Consider the following 22,448-nt stretch of genomic DNA (forward strand, 5'->3'; position numbering starts at 1 on the left):
TAGTGTTTTTTCGATGAAAATACGTTTTTCGAATTCTGAGTACGCCATCAAATCGGGCGTCTAATTTTACATAAAAGTCCTTTGACACCAAATTCTATCTCATCACCGTTTCAGGCTGCAAATTATTGAAAACACCTCATTTTCGCATGTTCAAAAATGGAAGGGTCGTACCGCCCTCCGTCACGAGATATCAAAAACGGACCTCGGTTTCGTGATCAGGGACAAAAGTTACCCCTTAGGACAAAGTTTCACGCAAATCGAAGAGGGGTCGGGGCAACTTTTCCCGATTTCGTGTGAGTTGGTAGAGAATTACCCACTTGCAATGTATCATCCAATTCAAAAGAATCAAAAAAATAAAATAATTGTTCGTTGTCTTACAAAATTACTCATCACTACTATTAAACAAACAAATATAAAATTAACAAATTATGAAAATCCCGAGCAGACGGAAATAACATGGGAATAACATTTTTTGATATTTGAAAATACTAGGCCAATAACATTTTACGTTATTTATAACAAGATTTGTTATTCGTCGTTATGATTTTTTTGTTATTGGAATGTTATTGTAATAACAGACTTATAACATTTTTAGTTATTCTTCGAACAAATCTTTGTTATTAATTTTTGTTATTTTAGCAACTAATCCGATCATCCCAATAACAGTTGGAGTTATTCTTCCATAACAAAAAATGTTATTACAAAGTTGTTTTGGCTTTCAACCAATATCAGACCAATAACAAATTTTGTTATGATAACATAAACCGTTATTAAACCATTATGCAAAAATGGATTTTTCAGGAAGATTTCATAACACTTTTTGTTATTTTAACAGAATTTGTTATTGAAATGGCATGAATTTTGTTATTACCGTCTGCCCGGGATCACTCATATAAAGCAACTTATAGATGTAATTTGAAAAAAAATAAATACATCATCTTCCCACTGCCAATTCAGCGATTTCCGCAGAACCTGCTATGATCAGTGGACAATTTATTTCCGAGATTCATAATTGTGTTGAAATAGCCCTCGGAGGATGTCCCCCGACGATGCTGCATAAATTACGTGTACTCGCGCTCGCAAACTGGCAGAATAAATTTGCTCAATCTCGACTTTCCTTCCTTCCCATCCGTCCTTCCAGGTCGCCCCCAACATCTTCGTGTTCATCCGATCCCCGGTCAACATCATCGACCTGGCCGCGACGCTCAGCTTCTACACGGACGTGTGCCAGCGGATGGGTGAGCAGACGGGCCTGCTCGAGGCGTTCTCCATCGTCCGGATATTGCGCCTGTTCAAGCTGACGCGCCACTCACCCGGCCTCCGGATTCTGATCCACACGTTCAAGGCCTCGGCCCGGGAGCTCACGCTGCTGGTGTTTTTTCTCGTCCTGGGCATCGTCGTCTTCGCCAGCCTCGTGTACTACGCCGAGAAGCTGCAGGTAAGAGTCTTAAGGGCAGGAAGTGTGACAAATTGTTTCGTGTCAACAAGGATTTTTTCGGTGGGGTCTCAGACAAGCTTCGGAATACAGCCCGAAAAAAGGGTGAACGAAAAAAAAACGGAAATCACGTGCTCCCACGAAGGACATAAATCACTTGGAGGATGCTCCACCCGAAATTCAATGTCTTGTAGACACGGAAAGATCTATCAATCAAGCTCAACTCTGGAAGAGGAGACGTTGTTGTTTATTGTTGGGAATTGAAATGTGTCATGTAAGTGCAATTGCGTGAAGCCGACAGCTTACAAGGTTAAAAACATGTTAATTCAGTTAATTGTGATTTAAAAATGAAAAAAAAAATCTGTTTATGTTAAACTTTCAATTTGAGCAATTAGATCCAAAAATCTGTTGAAAATGCAAACTATTTTCTTCCTTAATTGGTCGATTTTTTTTTTGTTAAACAAATTTAAAAACATTTCCTTTGTAATGTTAAACTATGCACTATGGATTATTTTTAAATTTTGAACCCCTTTTTCCTAGCATAATCCATGCATCCACTAATTTTGTGGGAAACATTTACAAAACATTTTTTTTCTGTTTTAAACATTAAATCCATTTAACATGCGATTGTATTTCTTTTGAATTCAAAATTATTTAAAAAAATATGTTTCAATGTTCAAAAAATAACCTGAATGTAAAATGTAAGTTATTTGTTATAAATATCGATTCAGATTGGCATTTAACGGTTTTTTCAGACATTTTTTTAAACAAAAAAAGATGATAACTATAATTACACATAAAGCAACCACAAAAAACTTTTTGCCGATTTTCGGTGGAACAGGAATACAAAATTGAAAATAGGATGGAACTCATTTGGTTGAATATTGGCCATAACCTGAAAATTGGCCGATGTTCTCAGGAGAGTTCCGACGGTGTAATTTACAAATCTGACCAATCTGTACAAGTTTGAGCATGGAAACCCATGGAAACCCAGGTTGTTATTGTAACAAATCAATGAAAAAATTTAATTTATAATTTAAAAAGATTTAAAGTACTTTTACCTATTGGCCATGTGTAGCATAACCACTTGCATCTTTTCAAAATTGGCTTTTTCCTACATATTTAATATTATTATTTTTTTACTCAATGCCACTAAAAATCGCCCCCATTTTTAAAGCCGGGAAAAAAATTAATCGATTTTTTTCTGTTTAAAAAAATTGCAAAATTTTCTGCATCTTTCCATAATTCAAATTTGAACTACTAGTCTGCCCTTTTGAAATATTATTCATGATACTAAATGAAATAAATAGAGCACAAAAATATAAAATATAGAAAAAAAAACAAAAAAATCCATCTCAAAATGCCTTTACAGCCCAGACTTGATTATCCATAGGCATTGCACATGGGTCCAGATCGCAAAATAAAGTGGAAATTAATTTCCGAAAAAATTGAAGTTTTGGAGCTTGAGCGTCTTCGAAAGAGTTGTTGCAAATGCAAAGGGGCAACTTTTTATATGATTTTAAATGAGGGTGATTCATGACTAGGGTGATTCTTAAAGTTATAACTTTTCAGTAATATTTTGGGGATTTTTTATGTCTTCCAAAAAGCACCAAAATTTAATCTCGCAATCTATGCTTTCTGCAACCAAAATTAAAGAAAGCATTTGAACAAACCGGGAAAATCAGTTTCAAGTCAGAAAAAACTTTAAGAGCGAGTTAAAAGTGATATTCGGCGCACTTTTAAAGCTCTAAAAAATAAACATTTTCGTTTCTTGAAAAGTCAATTTAGACTAAAGGTTCAAAAATTGGAACCCTTTAAAGGTAAAAAAGAGATGAAATTTTAAAACATAAATATCTCGAAAAGGCTGAAGCTAAATTTTAAGCACCAGCTTGCATTTAAACGGTTAGAAAAATCTCAGGGTTATTTTTCCTTAAACACGAAATATATTTATTTGAAAATGTCTAATTTTCAAGAGAAAAGTGTACGAGACCTCACTTAAAAAAATTGAAAATTGTTCAACTATTTGCTTTTCCTTGGAATTTTGCCCACTGAATCGGAATCAGCTCCAGAATTGAGCCAAAGTGTCGAAATATCGATTTTTGGTCATATGTTGGGTTGATATCGAAATTTTAATGCATTCGAGAAGTTCACTTCAGATAATCAAATCTTCACAAAAAAATATAGAATCACAAAAAAAAATATCAAAATTCTATAACGTCATTTTAGATTTTAAAAAAATCTGAAATTCGTCAACTTAAAAAAAAGTCATAAGTCTTTTAAATCAAATTTTTGATATCTAAAAAGAAACGGATTAATGAAAATGGTTTTGGGAATACTTTTTTTTAAATGACAATAAATGAAATATTGAATCACAAAAAATCTTCTTTTGACAAGAGGAATGAAACATTGAATTTATATTATTAAAATCCAAAAAAATCTTTGTAATGATTAAAAGATTGTGGAAAAAAATATTTTAGTGAAATTTTCTTCAGTTTCTGTTGGATTGTTAGAGCGTCCAATTTCCCGAGGTTACAAATTTCCCAGGAAACGGGAAATTTTCAACAAAAAAAAATTAAACATATTGAAAATTGTTTCTGAACTTGTTTCTGATTAATATTATACAAAAAATGTAAAGGACAGCGACTTAAACGGTTAAAATAAGTGTGGAGATCAATTAACTGCTTGTTTCATGTAAAAAATTATACAGCTCCAAGAAAATGAATATTTTTTTTCAAAATGGGGAGTATTTTTTATCAAGTGAGTAAAATGAATCCATACTCAAAAATCTCAATTCTTTTTAATTTGCTTGAGAGAGTGTGGTTTGACCCATACATTTGAAATGAAAAAAAAATTAACTTTCAGAAATTAAGTTTTTCATGACAAATATCTTTTTCAAAACAAGTCATACTGGTTTCAGCCCAATTGCTTCAGAAATTAATTTCATCAGAAATAAATGTTTATATCAAAATTTGTGATATTCTGATATGTACCTATTTGAACTTAACAATGAATATCATTAAACAAAATAAAATAAATCAGTTTTTTCATTATTTTTTTTAGAGCATTTTCAAAATACTGGTATTAAAAAATTAAGAAACTGTATGCTTCCACTTGCATACAGTTTCTTAAATTAAGAAACTGTATGCTTTCACTTGAGTGGGTCTCGTGGCGCAGGGGTAGCGGCTTCGGCTGCCGATCCCGATGATGCTATGAGACGCGGGTTCGATTCCCGCCTTATCCACTGAGCTTCTATCGGATGGTGAAGTAAAACGTCGGTCCCGTTTTCTCCTGTCTCGTCAGAGGCGCTGGAGCAGAAATCCCACGTTAGAGGAAGGCCATGCCCCGGGTGGCGTAGTGCCAATAGTTTCGTTTTTTTTTATGCTTCCACTTGAATTTCGGGAATTCCCGGGAAACTTTCAAATTTCCCGGGAAACTGGAAATATTTTTTTTTTTCGGAAAATCCTTGGAATTCCCGGGACGGGAAATTGAACGCTCTACACATTGTACATATTATTTTAGGTAAAATTATACAAAAATGAGAGAACTATCATATTTTCAACCTTCAACCATAAAATGTTATTTAACTGTGTATTCTCAGGCGTACAAGATGCCTTTTGAATATAATTTAAAATTGCTGCTAAATTTGTGCAAAAAGATTAAGATATTTGAATTTTTAAGTTTCCGAGAAATTTTAATCAATTTGATTGAAAAGTTCATCGACGTTCAGACACATACAAATAAAAATAAATAAAAGGTAAATTTGTTATCTAGGTCTACCCAATCTTACAAAAATTACATAAATTCAAGTCAAAAACAAATATTAACTTTCACGGTAAAACAGCATCTTAAAACATCACAACACTCGTTTATAATTTCCTAAAAGCCATCTTATCTCACAACAGGAGGCCTGTCCTTCTTGGCAAAATGACCTTTCCCTCTCCTAAATAGCCGCGTGTTATGAGGTCACCATATTTGAAAGTGCTTCTTTGTTTTCAAAGCTAGGAAAATCATGCCTGTGTTAAGTTCAAGGTTGACCTTTTTATGCGCTTTAGGAGTCATAAACTTTGCTTGACATTGCGAGGAGTTTTTTTTCCGGCACTGGACTTTAACCTGCAAGTGAGTCATTAATCATAAAAGTTTTGTTAGTGCTCAAAACATATTTTTTGCATAATTGATTTTGGAATTCAACATCCCTCTCTGGTTGCTAGCTTCCTTGTGTTTAAAGAGCTCAGTTTAAGTGACAAGCCAAGTCCACGATTAAAGTGATAAACAAAATTAATTTAAATTTCGTGCCAGATTAGGCATGCAGCATCAGCATTAAGCAAGCCAAAAATCTGCCAGTTACAGATGGCACTCACCCAGTAAAGGGGGATGGTTATAAAAAAAGCTCAACCCTTTGAAACCCTAACTAAACATTAGTGAAATACGACGCAGCGTGCCATTTTGATGGGGGAGGAGCCCCTCTCCGGAGGTCGGACTTTTGATCAAATTATTCATCGTCCGATCCGTAATTCACAATTTGTAACACTGGCCCCGATTTGGGCAAGCTCGAGTAGGCACAAAAACACCCAATTTAGAGCGGAGGAAAATGAGGCGAAAGTTTGGTGCAAAATTTTCCACCCGATTTTCATCCCTTTTCAGGAGCTCTGAAAATGTTTTCCACAAAAGGGAAAACAAAGGCTCGTTACCAATTCTGATTTTACTTCACCTTCGGTGGGGTGCCATTTTGGGTGAAGTTGAATTTTCGCTTTTGTCCATAATTTACCTCATCCTACTCCAATTTTGGAGCCGATGGAAGGCTAGCGCGAAGTTTTGAAAGCAGGTCTATTAATTTTAATGATTCGAGTTAAATTTGCTTTGATTTCCGACGCGGCAAAGGTGGGATGCATTCAATTAGAACAAAATAACAAAGCGAACAGTAAAATGGATGCAAATTATCTAATTAGTATGCTGAATTGAGTCCTCGTAGATTATTTCTGATTTATTGCTTGAACGAGTTAGAAAAGCAAATTAGATTATAGAATGTGGATGAAACATTTCAAGCTTTCATTTGGAAAATTCAAAATTTGATAACCTTGATACTCCTTTACAAAAAGATCAATAACCCGACATTTTCTACTCCGTAAAAACACGACAACTCAATCAAAGTACAGCATCCTGCCCTCACTTGTCAGCGCCGGGAAATTACCTCTCAATCATTTCAAGATTGATTACCTGCCTCGCAGCCCGTTAGTTTTGATCCAGATTGTGTCTTCCGGGTTGTAGCTCCCGGTTGATCGGTCAGACGGACGGACATCCATCACAACATCGAAACACACCTCCAAAATTTGGCCCCGATTTCGGGCACAAGCCGTCGTAACTGGGTCCATTAATCATCTTGTAAATACTCATGTGAGAGAATTTGGATGTGTTAAAATCTGAACAGAACAAAACATCAAAACAATAAAAAATCAAAACAATCAAAACAATCAAAACAATAAAATCAATCAAAACAATCAAGATATTCAAAATTATCAAGCAATCAAAACAACAAAAATACGAAATTGAAGCAGAGACAATTCAAGACAGTTTAGTACAATTAAAGACAATTTAAGACAATTTAAAACAATTTTAGACAATTTAAGACATTTTCAGACAATTTGAACAATTTAGGACAATTTAAGACAATTTAAGACAATTTAAGACAATTTAAGACAATTTAAGACAATTGAAGACAATTGAAGACAATTGAAGACAATTTAAGACAATTTAAGACAATTTAAGACAATTTAAGACAATTTAAAACAATTTAAGACAATTTAAGACAATTTAAGACAATTTAAGACAATTTCAAACAATTTAGGACAAATAAAGACAATTTAACACAACTTCAGACAACTTCAGACAACTCTAAACAACTTCAGACATTTTAAGACAATTTAAGACAGTTAAAGACAATTTAAGACTAGTTAAGACAAGTTAAGACAATTTCAGACAATTGAAGACAATTTTAGACAATTTAAAATTTAAGATTATTTAAGACAATTTAAGACAATTTAAGACAATTGAAGATAATTTAAGACAATTGAAGACAATTTAAGACAATTTAAGACAATTTAAGACAATTTAAGATAATTTAAGACAATTGAAGACAATTTAAGACAATTTAAGATAACTTAAGAAAATTTAAGACAATTTAAGACACTTTAAGACAATTTAGGACAATTAAAGACAATTTAAGACAAAAAAACGAAGTTTACTTTACAGCTGTCGGCCACCATTGCTATTACCAACCACTAGTGTCTTCCTTTTAACTACAAGGATTTCGCCGCCCTGGGCTCTTAACTGTTTGAGTACGGCACGGAGCGATGGCGCCGGATAGACAATTCAAGACAATTTAAGAAAATTTAAGACAATTTAAAACAATTCAAACAATTAAGGACAATTTAAGACAATTTAAGATAATTTCAGACGATTTAAGACAATTTAAGACAATTTCAGACAATTTAGGACAATTAAAGACAATTTAACACAACTTCAGACAACTTCAGACAACTTTAGACAACTTCAGACATTTTAAGACAATTTAAGACAGTTAAAGACAATTTAAGACTAGTTAAGACAAGTTAAGACAATTTCAGACAATTGAAGACAATTGAAAACAATTGAATACAGTTTTAGACAATTTAAAATTTAAGATAATTTAAGATAATTTAAGAGAATTTAAGACAATTTAAGACAATTGAAGACAATTTAAGACAATTTAAGACAATTTAAGACAATTTAAGATAATTTAAGAAAATTTAAGACAATTTAAGACAATTTAAGACAATTTAAACAATTTAGGACAAATTAAGACAATAATTGAAGACAATTTAAGACAATTTAAGACAATTTCAGACAATTTAGGACATTTAAAGATAATTTAAGACAACTTCAGACAACTTCAGCCAACTTCAGACAACTTTAAACAATTTAAGACAGTTAAAGACAATTTAAGACTAGTTAAGACAAGTTAAGACAATTTTAGACAATTTTAGACAAGTTAAGATAATTTAAAACAATTTAAGACAGTTAAAAGCAATTTAAGATTTATGGTCCAATTTCCAAGAAGTCCAGGCTCCATTACGTAACAACCAGCACTTTCTCGATTGACGCCGAGCAAAAGCTTATCGTTTTTTCCTCTTCTTCTCTTCCCATCGCCACCACCACCACCAGGACAATCCGGACAACCAGTTCAAGAGTATCCCGTTGGGGCTGTGGTGGGCCATCGTCACGATGACCACCGTCGGGTACGGCGACATGGCCCCCAAGACGTACGTCGGCATGTTCGTGGGGGCGCTGTGCGCCCTGGCCGGCGTGCTGACCATCGCCCTGCCCGTGCCCGTCATCGTCAGCAACTTCTCCATGTTCTACTCGCACACGCAGGTAAGTTCGGTTTTTGCATTTTGGTGGGTCACGTGACTTGAATTGTGGAACGAGTCCTCTTCATGGGGAAAAAGTTTCCTTTACTGTTCACACATTCTGGGAAATTACATTGTTACGTACATCTGCATTCTGCTGCAGCGTGACACACATTCACGTTCGCGTTGAAAGTTGAGGAAAGTGGATTGACATGTTGTAACAATGGGAAGCAAGTTTTCCGGATCCTTTGTTCGATGATTGTCGTCGTTGAGAAGTTTTTCAGGGTTGCAAACTAAAGCACGATTGCATTCCACGGAATGTGAGAAAAGTTAAAACAGTTGAAGACAGTTGAAGACAATTGAAGACAATTGAAGGCAATTGAAGACAATTGAAGACAATTGAAGACAATTGAAGACAATTGAAGACAATTGAAGACAATTGAAGACAATTGAAGACAATTGAAAACAATTGAAGAAAATTGACAACAATTGAAGACAGTTGAAGACAATTGAAGACAATTGAAGACAATTGAAGACAATTGGAGACAATTGAAAACAAATATAAAAAGTAATTTGAGATCGATTGAGAAAAGTAGAAATCAATTATAGTCGAAAAAAAAACTGAAGACAATTCAAGCCAGCAACATAAATAAGAAAATGCTCTTCTTAAATTTCGTGATCCTGTTTTGCTGCAAATTTTCCAAAACAGAAAGCTCCACAAATAAACCCGCAGTCAAACTGCCAATTCAATTGCTACTGAATTTTACATCACATTTCCCACTTCGACAGCTCGTGACTTGTGACATTCAACGCGACATTCTCACTTCAGAGTGCCCCCGCCGCCGCCCCCTCCCAGTCAAATAATTTTATTTTAATTTTTTATTGAATGAAGCTGCGCGCGAGTATTCATAGCACACACAGTTCATTCAGCAGCTACTTTTGCTCGAGTCACCCCAAGAAAAGCAATTTATTTCCATCTCACTTTGTTCGCTCCGAAAACGAGCAGGATTTCGCTTTTATCTGTGCGAAACAAATAAAATCGTCCAATTTTGGCAGCTTTTGCCACGGTGTGTGTGTGTGGCATTTGAAAAATTCATACCAGCGAAACCCAGAAGTGACTCGAGCTGAGATTTGCTGTTTTCCGTACGATACTCTGAAGCCGCACCCTGGCGACGTGGGTCTCGCAACGATAATGTGATTATACAATTTTAAAAGCATAGATCTTTGCGCAACAAGGAAGGTTTTACTTTGTTGCAAGGAGTGGAGCGCGATTGGATTGAAGTGCATTTTATTCACCTTCGTGGGGTTGAACAAGAAAACTTGTGGAACAAGACAATTGTCTTCAATTGTCCTGAATTTTTTTCAAATGCCTTCAACTTTTTTCAATTGTCTCAATTGTCCTCAACTGTCTTCAATTGTCTTCAATTGTCTTCAACTGTATTCAATTGTCTTCAATTGTCTTCAATTGTCTTCAATTGTCTTCAATTGTCTTCAATTGTGTTCAATTGTCTTCAATTGTCTTGAATTGTCTTTTATTGTCTTAAATGCCTTCAACTGTCTTAAATTGTCTCAACTGTCCTCAACTGTCTTCAATTGTCTTCAATTATCTTCAACTGTCTTCAATTGTCTTCAATTGTCTTCAATTGTTTTCAATTGTCTTCAATTGTCTTCAATTGTTTTTAATTGCCATCAATTGTCTTAAATTGTCTTCAATTGTCTTCAATTGTCTTCGGTTGTCTTCGGTTGTCTTCAATTGTCTTCAAGTGTCTTCAATTGTCTTCAATTATCTTCAATTGTCTTAAATTGTCTTAAATTGTCTTAAATTGTCTTTTATTGTCTTAAATGCCTTAAACTGTCTTAAATTGTCTCAATTGTCCTCAACTGTCTTCAATTGTCTTCAATTTTCTTTAATTGTCTCCAATTGTCTTCAATTGTCTTCAATTGTCTTCGGTTGTCTTCAATTGTTTTCAACTGTCTTCAAATGTCTTTAATTTCCTTCAATTGTCTTCAATTGTTTTCAATTGTCTTCAATTATCTTCAATTGTCTTCAATTGTCTTCAATTTTCTTTAATTGTCTTCAACTGTCTGAAATTGCGTTGAATTGAGTCAAAATTATTTCATATTTGCATTTCTTAATTTTTTTGTTTATATAGTTTTTATTTACATGAAATCGAGTAAATTTCCAAAAAATGAGACCTTTTCAGAAAAAGCGCTCCACGCCGGTGCTGATATGATGACTTGTGGAACCAGCTGCAAATCGCACGTGTGCATCAGACGTTATGTGATTTCCTTCCGCACCTTCTCGAGGGAGCAGTGAAGAAGTGCTGTTTCGTAAAGCTTGATTTTTTCTTGCTCCGCAGAAGCGGTGAAACCCCATAAATCTGCTGGGAAAAATAGAAGCAGAACATGCGCTCGCACTCGGTTCGATTCGAATCTTGTTAGATATTCATTAAGTAATGAATTTCTGATTTGCTTTCACGTGGGGTGCGAGCTTTTTTGTGCCAGAATGCGCGGGAAAGAGAACTCGTTTGGGAATGTTACCTATCCAAGTGTAATTTTTGGTATAAATTTCCATAAATCAATTCAATGTGGATAATCTGTATCAAGTTTAGATATTTTTCCAGGAAACTTCTTCTAGCCTTGGTTACGTTGTCGAGTTATGCTTTCTTTAAATTAAATCATAAATTCTGAAATAATTTCAACAACAAAGCTAATCCCATTTTCTCTTGCATCATCTCTTATTCAACAGAAGGATGCACTTTGCATATATGCGAAGCATATTGCATCTTCAGAATCCCACCCCAAAAGAGGGCTGGAAAAGTACATTTCCCACCCATCAATTACTTTTTCCTCCCTCCTCCCAGTGCGCCCCCAGTCTTTCCACACCTAATTCGTTTCGCTTTGTTATTGTTGTTTGTGAAAATTGCTCCTTGCTTTTGCTCGCAGAAAAAGCCCTCTCACCTTTCACCGGCGGGCATTGTTGGAGAACACATTTTTTTCGGGCAGGGGAAGCCTAATGTGGGGTGCTGCCAACTTTGTTTGTGGAGGGAGAAGCATTTTTCACGCTGGGCTGTAATTGTGTTTTTCCTGCCTTTTATGTGAGAGGCTGAAAAAGACCAAACATCTTGGTTGAGGAAACTTTCGGGGATTTTCCGTGTGTGTGGGCATTCGCAGCCTCTGCCTTTCGGCGGAAAGTGAGCTGTTTGCCGACCTGTATGAAGCTGTATGTTGGTACTGTGTTGTTGTTTTTTATGTGGTATTTGGTTTTACCGGGAAGGGCTGGGCATAGATGAAATTACTGCGGAACACTTTTATTCGGAAAATGTGTCGCAGAGTAATCCGCAGATTTTGAGCAGGAATTTCAATCAAGATTAAAGTGCTTAAGTTGGATGTTCAATCAATTTTGCTTGTTATTTTTCTCCCACTCAAAACATCACGCTGACCTTTCTAGTACTTATCCCTCAATGTTTTCCTCACCGACATGACCGTAGACCCATTTTATTACACTTTAGCGTGGGTGAGCTGCACCCTTAACATTTGAACTTTTCCCAGCTTTCATAAAACCGTACTCCACAAGACGACCTTTCACGGCTTCAACCAATCTTGTAAACTGAATTCCACGCTCCTCGAGGCGTGAATTACCCGCCGACATTCTTTTGCAGGATTCCACAATTAAGATGCACCATCCTTTCGCGAGCTTGCGAGCTTGTGGCCAACTATCCTTTCTGCATTCTCAAGTATTAAACATTCCGCTCCTGAACAGTGACTGTGTACCTCAACGAGGAAGCAAACCTTGTACAACTCAGTTCATTATCCAGGCCGGTTCCTCCTCCGGCGGCAGAAATGGCTGAAGTACCTTGCTTGCTTTCGTGGGCTCTAATTTATGCCATAACCGTTAATGAATGGAAACGACACCAAGCCCTGGTCTGCCCACGGTGGAACACAACCAACTGACTGACTGACGCTGGTCTTTTTTAGTCGTTTTTGTTTGAGGAAAATGTTAATGGAGGCTTTTTTCCAGTAGCGACTTGAAATGCCGATTATCTTGTTTTCAAAATTATTGTATAACATTAAAAAATAGCAAAGTAATATGAAATTTATAGGTAAAATTCCCCGATCATGCCATTTAATAACAAACACTGTTAAAATAACAAAAATTGTTATGGATTCTTCTTGTAAAATCCATTTTTGCATAAGGGTAATTCTCCGCCAACTCACACAGTAGTTGCCCCTCTTCGATTTGCGTGAAACTTTGTCCTAAGGGGTAACTTTTGTCCCTGATCACGAATCCGAGGTCCGTTTTTTGATATCTCGTGACGGAGGGATAATATGACCGCTTCCATTTTTGAACATGCGAAAAAAGAGGTGTTTTCAATAATTTGCAGCCTGAAACGGTGATGAGATAGAAATTTGGTGTCAAAGGGACTTTTATGTAAAATTAGACGCCCGATTTGAAATTCCGAAAAAACATATTTTTCATCAAAAAAACACTAAAAAAGTTTTAAAAATTCTCCCATTTTCCGTTACTCGTCTGTAAAAATTTTTGGAACATTTCATTTTATGGGAAATTTAATGTACTTTTCGAATCTACATTGACCCAGAAGGGTCATTTTTTCATTTAGAACAAAATTTTTCATTTTAAAATTTCGTGTTTTTTCTAACTTTGCAGGGTTATTTTTTAGAGTGTAACAATGTTTTACAAAGTTGTAGAGCAGACAATTACAAAAATTTTGATATGCAGACATAAGGGGTTTGCTTATAAACATCACGAGTTATTGCGATTTTACGAAAAAAAGTTTTGACAAAGTTGGTCGTCATCGATCATGGCCGTTCATGGTCACCCGCGACAGACACGGACGACGAAACAAAGAGAAACGCAAAAAGTAACTTTTTCAAAACTTTTTTTCGTAAAATCGCGATAACTCGAGATGTGTATAAGCAAACCCCTTATGTCTATATATCAAAATTTTTGTAATTGTCTGCTCTACAACTTTGTTCGACATTGTTACACTCTGAAAAATTACCCTGCAAAGTTAGAAAAAACACGAAATTTTAAAATGAAAATTTTTGTTCTAAATGAAAAAACGACTCTTCTGGGTCAATGCAGATTCGAAAAGTATATTAAATTTGCCAAAAAATGACATGTTCAAAACAAATTTACTGTCGAGTAACGGAAAATGGGATATTTTTTAAAACTTTTTTAGTGTTTTTTTTCGATGAAAAATACGTTTTTTCGGAATTTTGAGTACGCCATCAAATCGTAAAAGTCCCTTTGACACCAAATTTCTATCTCATCACCGTTTCAGGCTGCAAATTATTGAAAAACACCTCTTTTTCGCATGTTCAAAAATGAAAGGGGTCGTACCGCCCCTCCGTCACGAGATATCAAAAAACGGACCTCGGATTCGTGATCAGGGACAAAAGTTACCCTTTAAGACAAAGTTTCACGCAAATCGAAGAGGGGTCGGGGCAACTTTTCCCGATTTCGTGTGAGTTGGTAGAGAATTACCCATAAGTTTATGTTAGCATAACAAAATTTGTTATTGGTCTGATATTGGTTGAAAGCCAAAACAACTTTGGAATAACATTTTTTGTTATGGAAGAATACCGCCAACTGTTATTGGGATGATCGGAATAGTTGTTAAATAACAAAAAAATAATAACAAAGTTTTGTTCGAAGAATAACTAAAAATGTTATTAGTCTGTTATTACAATAACAATCTAATACCAAAAATTCATAACGACGAATAACAAATCTTGTTATAAATAACATAAAATGTTATTTGCCTAGTATTTTTAAATATCAAAAAATGTTATTCCCAAGTTATTTCCATCTGCTCGGGTCAACACTGAGTTCACTAGGCCGCTGTTAATATTTTTAAAAATTTATGTCGCTTTTTGTTCAAAGTTGTCTCAAATAATTAGATGGCTAAACAATTCAACGAGCTCAGAAGTGCAATCAAAAGGACACAAATCAGTGATCAGTGATGTATCTCACAATGTATCTTCCTGTAAAATTTTTTAAATATTCGTTTGAATTTATTTTAAAATGTTTTTAATTGAATAAAACTAAATCCTAAACTAAATATTGGATAAAAAATTCGCAAAAAATCTAACAACTCAGTCCAATTAAGATCTAGTATCAACAATTATTGACAGAGTTGCCAGATCATCGATCTTTAGAACTCATTTGGATAACCAATCCAATGATAGGTTGAATGATGTCTCTGGCGCATTTTTCGTACAGATAAGTGAGATCCGTCTTCAAAAAAGTAAAAAAATAACAATCAAGTCTGTATAACCTGAGCCAATGTTGCAAGATCTTCAAACTTTTAAAATCATTTGGGAAGTCTTTCGATGTCCTACCAATCGATTCATAACATGATAATATTTAATGTGATTTCCAAAAAAAAACAAATTATAGATTTCAAGCCCAACCTTCAATAATTTCCAGAAAAAAGTATCAAGAAATACTTCTACTAGAGGTGGGAAGGCTCTTTTAGACGGCTCTTTCGCTCTTCAATAAAAATATGGTGGTTTGTTGTTGTTGTTGTTGTTGTTGTTGTTGATTTTATTGGGGGAACTATAACCCTATGGGTCATTCGCTCCCGATGGCGGTTTGAATGGCACCAATACTTAGGGGAACTATACCCTTTTTCAGCCTATTTCTATTATCGGCCTATCAGCACTTTGATCATGAATTACAGCTTTAATAAAGTGTTTTTGACTGTTCCAAAGCAATAAATAGCTCAAATAAAAGTGAGCAAGCAACTCTCCATTGTTGGCACATCTGAAAATGTTGATTTAATAGCGAAAAACGACAAAAGTGATGAGAATTGGTCAAACGGCTTAGAGTGATTAAAATGGGTATATTTCCCCTAAATCTTGGATTTTTCAGATTTTTTTTCTTAATTTTTGAAATTGTGTTTATTTTTGCTTAAATTGAACATATGCTGGTATTTGGAGAAAATATTCTTGGAATTTTTTATTCTTGGAATTATTTTCTACTTTCTGATGAAATCTTATATGTCGATAAATCCTAAAGTTTAATCGGGCAAGAGGAATTAATTTTTTGTCATATTTTGGTTAAATTTTCGAAGTTAGACATTTTGAAATGCTCAAATTTATAATCGAGTAATAATCCATTTACGGTTGAATGTACAATGGAATTTTAGTTATTTTGTTTGAAAAATTATTTATTTTTAGAATTTCAAAACTAGGAAGCTGATAAATACGAGTTTGAAAACTTTTAAATGGTGTTCAAATATGGGCATCAATGCTATTTTGAGTCTTTCAATATATTTGAATAAGAAATTTGGGATAGACCCCCAACAACGAAATATGATGATTAAGTTCTCGGAGTTTCAACAAGAACCGCGACTCTTTTTTTCTGTGAGCCATGATTCGTTCGCTCTTTTTAAAGAACCGGCTCTTTGAGCGGCTCGCTATTTTTCTGCCCACCTCTGCTTTATACATTATTACTAGGGTTAGTGAAATTTCACGATTTTCGCGGATTTTTCTCAAAATAATTTATCAAACTCAAATAGGAATAAACATAATCTTATGAACTACTGTAGATTTAAGGGAGTGAATACCTCGGTTGAATTACTAATATAGGATTAGTGATTTTTGACGATTTCGTGGACGGCGTGAAATTCGTGAAATTTATCAATTTCTCAATTTTTTTTTAATATCAACACAAACAATATTTCATCCATAAAGACTATTTAAGTAAATTTTATAAGATTGCAATCGAAAACTTAATAAAAAAATTCAGAGTATTTTTTGTCTTTGAAATTGCCGTTTTTTCTGAGTCCTGATTAAATTTGTGTGAATTATTCCCGTGAAAGTAAAAAAACTATTTTTATTGTTTTATTGTCACATTTTGAATAAAAATTTCGATTTCGCTACAAATAAGATTACTTTTGCCTATTGCTTTAACATTTAGTTTTTGAAACGTGTGATGAAAACCTTGAAAATTATTTTAAATGTGCTAAAAGTCACAGAAAGTTCAAATTATTTTACTCATTTAGGCCTTACAAGATAGTTAAATCTTGTTCTGATATGAAATTAAATAAAATGTAAAATGATGTATAACAGGAGTGAATCAGCGAAAACTTAGCTTTATTAGTCGAATATTAAAAAAAGCAGTTCAGTAAATAAGAATACGTATGCCCTACATTCTGTTTCAAAATTTATATTTATATAGCCCATCCATAAAAAAGATGAAAACTTTTTTGAAAATTAGGAGATTTTGTTGTGTCACGTTCAAAAATTGATGATTTAATTTAGTGAAGATTGTTTTAGTTTATTGAAGAATAATATATAATGAAGCATGAAAAGTAGTTTCAGTTATTTAAACAAAAGATTTTCAGAGTTATTTTAACATTTTTCACGCTCCACGAAATTTGCGTGAAATTTAATGTTCTGAAATAGAGGCCCCCGTGAAATTTGCAATTTTCAAGCGTGAAAAATCACTAAGCCTAATTTTGACATTTGCTCTGCTTCCAAAAATTTACAAAATATCAATCATGTTATGGCCATTGTCCACACTCCATATAAAAAAGTTTTTTTTTATTTTTGTATGGAAATTTGTCCATGAGGGGTGGGGGTTGAGATTTCCCAAAAAGTGACCTACTAGTTTGTGGATGGTCCCTAACATTAGTTAAAGAAATATGCCACTAAATCCACTTTCTTCAATGTTTGGCTCTTTTAAAAAGTAAGTCTTAATTTTTTTTTCAAAATATTTTTTTCGAAACAATCGGAAAATTTTACGAATTTAGTTGCGGAGATATCGGCATTAGAAAATGGTGGGTTGTTTGGGTGAGACTTAGAAAACTTCAATTTTCATGTTTATTTTTCTTTAAGCCGCTGTATCTCAGCAACCAGAGCTCCAATCTTCAATGTCAAATTCTTAACATCTAAAAAAATATTTTTTTAGAAATGGTCACTCATGGTCACTATTTAAAAAAAAACGAAAAACTGCAAATATTTCGCTAAAATCAAACTTTCGGTGGCTATTAGGGTGTAATATGGTTGGATGGAAAAAAATAAAGTTGTCCAAATTTAGCGAGCACAGCAATTTTTCAGTTACATTTGGGGTCCGAAACAACTCCCCCAAGTTTGGGAACGATTGGTTTAGTCCTCACTTTGCGCAAAGCGATTCAATTTTCCATATAAATTTGTATGGGAAAAACCATTTTTTTGGATTTTGATATTTATAAAATCCACGTTTCACGCTGTACTAAAACCGGATTCATATTCGGATGCTCTGGAAGGTGCTCTACAACTTTCCCGAAAAGAGTATGGTGGTAGCATGTCCCTGAAAGAAGATACAGCGTCCTCAAAACTCGTCTAAAACGTGATTTTCGAGCAAAAAACACGTTTTAGACGAGTTTTGAACACGCTGTTAGCACCATACTCTCTTCGGGAAAGTTGTAGAGCACCTTCCAGAGCATCCGAATATGAATCCGGTTTTAGTACAGCGTGAAACGTGGATTTTATAAATATCAAAATCCAAAAAAATGGTTTTTCCCATACAAATTTATATGGAAAATTGAATCCCTTTGCGCAAAGTGAGGACTAAACCAATCGTGCCCAAACTTTGGGGAGTTGTTTAGGACCCCAAAAGGAACTGAAAAATTGCTGTGCTGGAAAATCGATTTTGATATTACACCCTAGTGGCTATATCTTGAAAACAGAGCCCATTATCAAAAAATCTGTAGAGTACTTTTCGATTGGAAATTTAATTTTACATTAAATAATTACGTGAAATTTGATTTTGCATAAAATTTCATTTATTTTCCAAAAATCACATTTTTTTCAAAAAATCATAACTCGGCGGCAGATTTTTTGACCATGTTTCTCTATGGCTCAAAAGTTGCGGGTTTTTGTCCCCTAAAACATTTCAAAAAATCTCGAAAATAAAAAAATACGTATATTCGGAAATTGAGTTTTTGTGAAAAAAAAAATTATAAAAAAATCCGTAATTTTTTTTTCGTGTCCCTCTTTCTTTTTCAACAATACCTACAACTTTGCCGAAGAGACCAAATTGATCCGAAAATTTACTCAAAAGTTACAGCTGTTTGAATATTTAGGCGCCATCGATAAAGCACGTAGACAATTAAGGGGGGGGGGGGTATGGCGATTGTCCACGCTCCATACAATTTTTTTTTTGTATGGGAAATTGTCCACGAGGGGGCGAGGTACGAGATTTCATAAAAAGTGTCCACGTGGTTTATGGATGGTCCCTTACGTACCATTTTTGTATGGACAGCAGCCAAAATTGTATGGAGACTTGTATGGGTGAACCAATGACACAAAATAGCTTCATTGGTCATAGGGAAGGTCCCCACAAAGTTTGAGCCAAATAAAAAAAAATAAATAAAATCCATTTCCGGTTTTGGTTCAGGCTCTATTTCACCTCTGAAATCGGGTTTTTATTTTTGTTTAAATCTTTTTGTGCTACTTTTATTGCAAATTTGGAAATTGCGTATTATATTCAAAATGTAGTTCTTTTTCATTTTTCTTCCCCTTTTGATTTCGATCAAAGCAAAGAAACTTAAACTTTGAGTTAAAATTTAAAACAGCCTATCGTGGTAGTCGACTTTTATACATTCAATATCCGCACAATTTCATGCCCATTTATCTGGTTTGCATATTTTTCCAGCCCGGAATCTCAATTCCGCTTATGACTAACATTGTTTTAAAACTTTTGTCGTCACAAAATTCTTCACTCGCCTTCACTTTCGATTGCTGGCGAAAATGCCTTCCCGCAAAAAAACCCTACCCCAAGGTGAAGTCATCTTCTTCCACCTATCCCTCCAGAAGACAGAAGACTCTAAATTTCATGTCCCCAAGAAACACGTGTTTTTCACCATCAATCAAGCCGGAAAAAGGCGGGAAAAACTTTGTTTTCTTCTTTCACTTTTTCCCGAAACGAAACTTTCTGTGGTGACCACAGACAAGCAGGGAACTTTGTCTTTGGCCCACTGCACTTGGGACTGGGATGTTCTTGCTTTTTTTTCTTTTTCTTGAAGGGGCTGTAAACTTTAACGTTCTACTTTCGATGCCGGCGATGTCTCTCGCTCGAGTTTTGAGTGATTTATACGGCTGAGTTGATTCGTGGTTTAATTTTACGAGACTCGTGAAAAGTTTGTGATTTCGGAGCAGTGACAAAGAGTGGCAAAGTTTCAGGTAATAAAATGAACGAAAAAGCTTATTCTTAAGGGAAACACTCAATTGACTCTGAATTTGCAACAGTGCATGAAATAACTCTGAACTAACAATTTCAATAGCAAAATGCACTTTCATTAGGCTGCTACTGCAACCGTCTGTTAAGTTTGGGCTGAAGTTTCTCTTCTCTTCGCCACAATGGCACCCAGAGAACGGAAAATTTGCTTCTAATCCTGCAAAATCCTTAAAGCAGATTGGGAGCTCTCGTCTGCCCCCCAGGGAAAACTTTTTAAGGGTGAAAATTTGAAAGTTTTGTGCAAATCGTTTCTGGTTTTGAGTTGAACTGCCTGAGGAAAGGGATAGCAGATAACTTCTTCTTCGGGCAGGGCCAAGAAAAAGGATGAGTAATTGCAATCCGTGTTGGGGATGCTTTTGGCAGAGACTGCTGGATGAGCTTTTTCAGAGGATTTATCGTCGTTTAGAAAGTTTGACAAACTTGAGAGAAGAGTGAGCTTGCATATTTGCTAATTGCACACTTTAAAAAACTTTCTGAAAGGATCATGTATGAAGCCAACTTAAAACTTTAGCTTCACAAGGAAAAACTTTAAACACCAGAAAAGGATCAACAGTTTCAACACCCGCTTGAGTAAATGCTAGAAATGTGAGGTTGCAGGAGATGTTTATCTCATCGGAACCTTTTTCCTCCCACCACGATAATTAATTCCATCCTTCTCCGAGCAGAACAATCGATTAAGTAACCGCAAAGTCTTCACCGAACGGAGTCATCGGGCCAAATAAACAATAGCAGCAGCAGCAGGATTCGGTTGGTTGGTGGCCCCATTCGCTTGTTTTAACCAGCCAACCTTGGCCAAAATCGAGGTTAACCCTTATCAAGGGGATTAAATTGTGGGCGGGATGGACTGGTTTTGAACTTGATCAATTATACTGTCGGAAAAAGTTGTAACATAAGTTTTCAAGAAAGCAATTTTCAGAGTAATTACCACAAAACTTAATTTATGTGATTCATATTACAAAGCTTTTTGTAAATTAAGGCAATGCAACCAACCAATAAAAGCTTTTATCCTGCGCCAACGAATCAATTTTTATTCTTTGCACACCACATTTGATTTATTTTGTTTTTTTTGTTTTTAGCTTTTTGTTTCTGTTTATTGTTTTTTGTTTTTTGTTTTTTGTTTTTTGTTTTTTGTTTTTTGTTTTTTGTTTTTTGTTTTTTGTTTTTTGTTTTTTGTTTTTTGTTTTTTGTTTTTTGTTTTTTGTTTTTTGTTTTTTGTTTTTTGTTTTTGTTTTTGTTTTTGTTTTGTTTTTGTTTTTGTTTTTTGTTTTTTGTTTTTGTTTTTGTTTTTTGTTTTTGTTTTTTGTTTTTGTTTTTTGTTTTTGTTTTTGTTTTTTGTTTTTGTTTTTGTTTTTTGTTTTTGTTTTTGTTTTTGTTTTTGTTTTTGTTTTTGTTTTTTGTTTTTGTTTTTGTTTTTTGTTTTTGTTTTTGTTTTTGTTTTTTGTTTTTGTTTTTGTTTTTGTTTTTGTTTTTGTTTTTTGTTTTTTGTTTTTTGTTTTTGTTTTTTGTTTTTTGTTTTTTGTTTTTTGTTTTTTGTTTTTGTTTTTGTTTTTGTTTTTGTTTTTGTTTTTTGTTTTTGTTTTTGTTTTTTGTTTTTGTTTTTGTTTTTTGTTTTTTTTGTTTTTTGTTTTTGTTTTGTTTTTTGTTTTTGTTTTTGTTTTTGTTTTTGTTTTTGTTTTTGTTTTTGTTTTTTGTTTTTGTTTTTTGTTTTTGTTTTGTTTTTGTTTTTTGTTTTTGTTTTTTGTTTTTTGTTTTTTGTTTTTTGTTTTTTGTTTTTTGTTTTTTGTTTTTTGTTTTTTGTTCTTTGTTTTTTGTTTTTTGTTTTTTGTTTTTTGTTTTTTGTTTTTTGTTTTTTGTTTTTTGTTTTTTGTTTTTTGTTATTTGTTATTGTTCGGTCAAATAACTTCTGATTAAGGAAACATCATCAACTGAAGAAAAAATAGGAAATGATTAAAAAAAAACTTCATCCATTTTTTTATCGATCGATCAAAAATGGTTAAATGAAAAATCATTTCAGCTGTTTTGATTTTCGATTTCTATTCAATAAGTTTATCAAAATTTAAAATTTCGGAGATTCAAAAATTCCTTTCAAATGCATTTCAAATATGTTAGGGTAGTAGAAGCCTTTATTGCTTAACTATAACTGAAATAAATTTATTATTAACGTTCGCGATACAGCTCAAATCGAATCCCAATAGATTTTTCTCTACTCTTTCTCAAGTTAATTTATAAACAACAAGCCCCATTTACCCAACAAGAACCTTTTTCAAAATGAACATCACCCTTGTCTAACTAGTTCCTCCTGCCACAAGCAAGCAAAACACCGAAGAAAAAACTTGAGCTCGTAAATTAAACGAACTTCAACGCGGAACCGATCCTCCCA

At 34.0% G+C, this 22,448-nt stretch overlaps 1 protein-coding gene across 1 annotated transcript in view; it reads left to right on the top strand.

Annotated features, from left to right (window-relative positions):
* The window catches only part of LOC119766616 (potassium voltage-gated channel protein Shaw-like), a 174,846-nt gene that overhangs the window by 140,719 nt on the left and 11,679 nt on the right, over positions 1–22,448 (top strand). The window contains exons 8-9 of the mRNA XM_038251566.1: positions 1,142–1,438; positions 8,633–8,842. Coding sequence (XP_038107494.1) covers positions 1,142–1,438; positions 8,633–8,842 — 507 coding nt within the window. The remainder of the gene's footprint in view (positions 1–1,141; positions 1,439–8,632; positions 8,843–22,448) is intronic.

Source organism: Culex quinquefasciatus, chromosome 2 (genome assembly GCF_015732765.1).
Source record: "Culex quinquefasciatus strain JHB chromosome 2, VPISU_Cqui_1.0_pri_paternal, whole genome shotgun sequence".
NCBI lineage: Eukaryota > Metazoa > Arthropoda > Insecta > Diptera > Culicidae > Culex > Culex quinquefasciatus.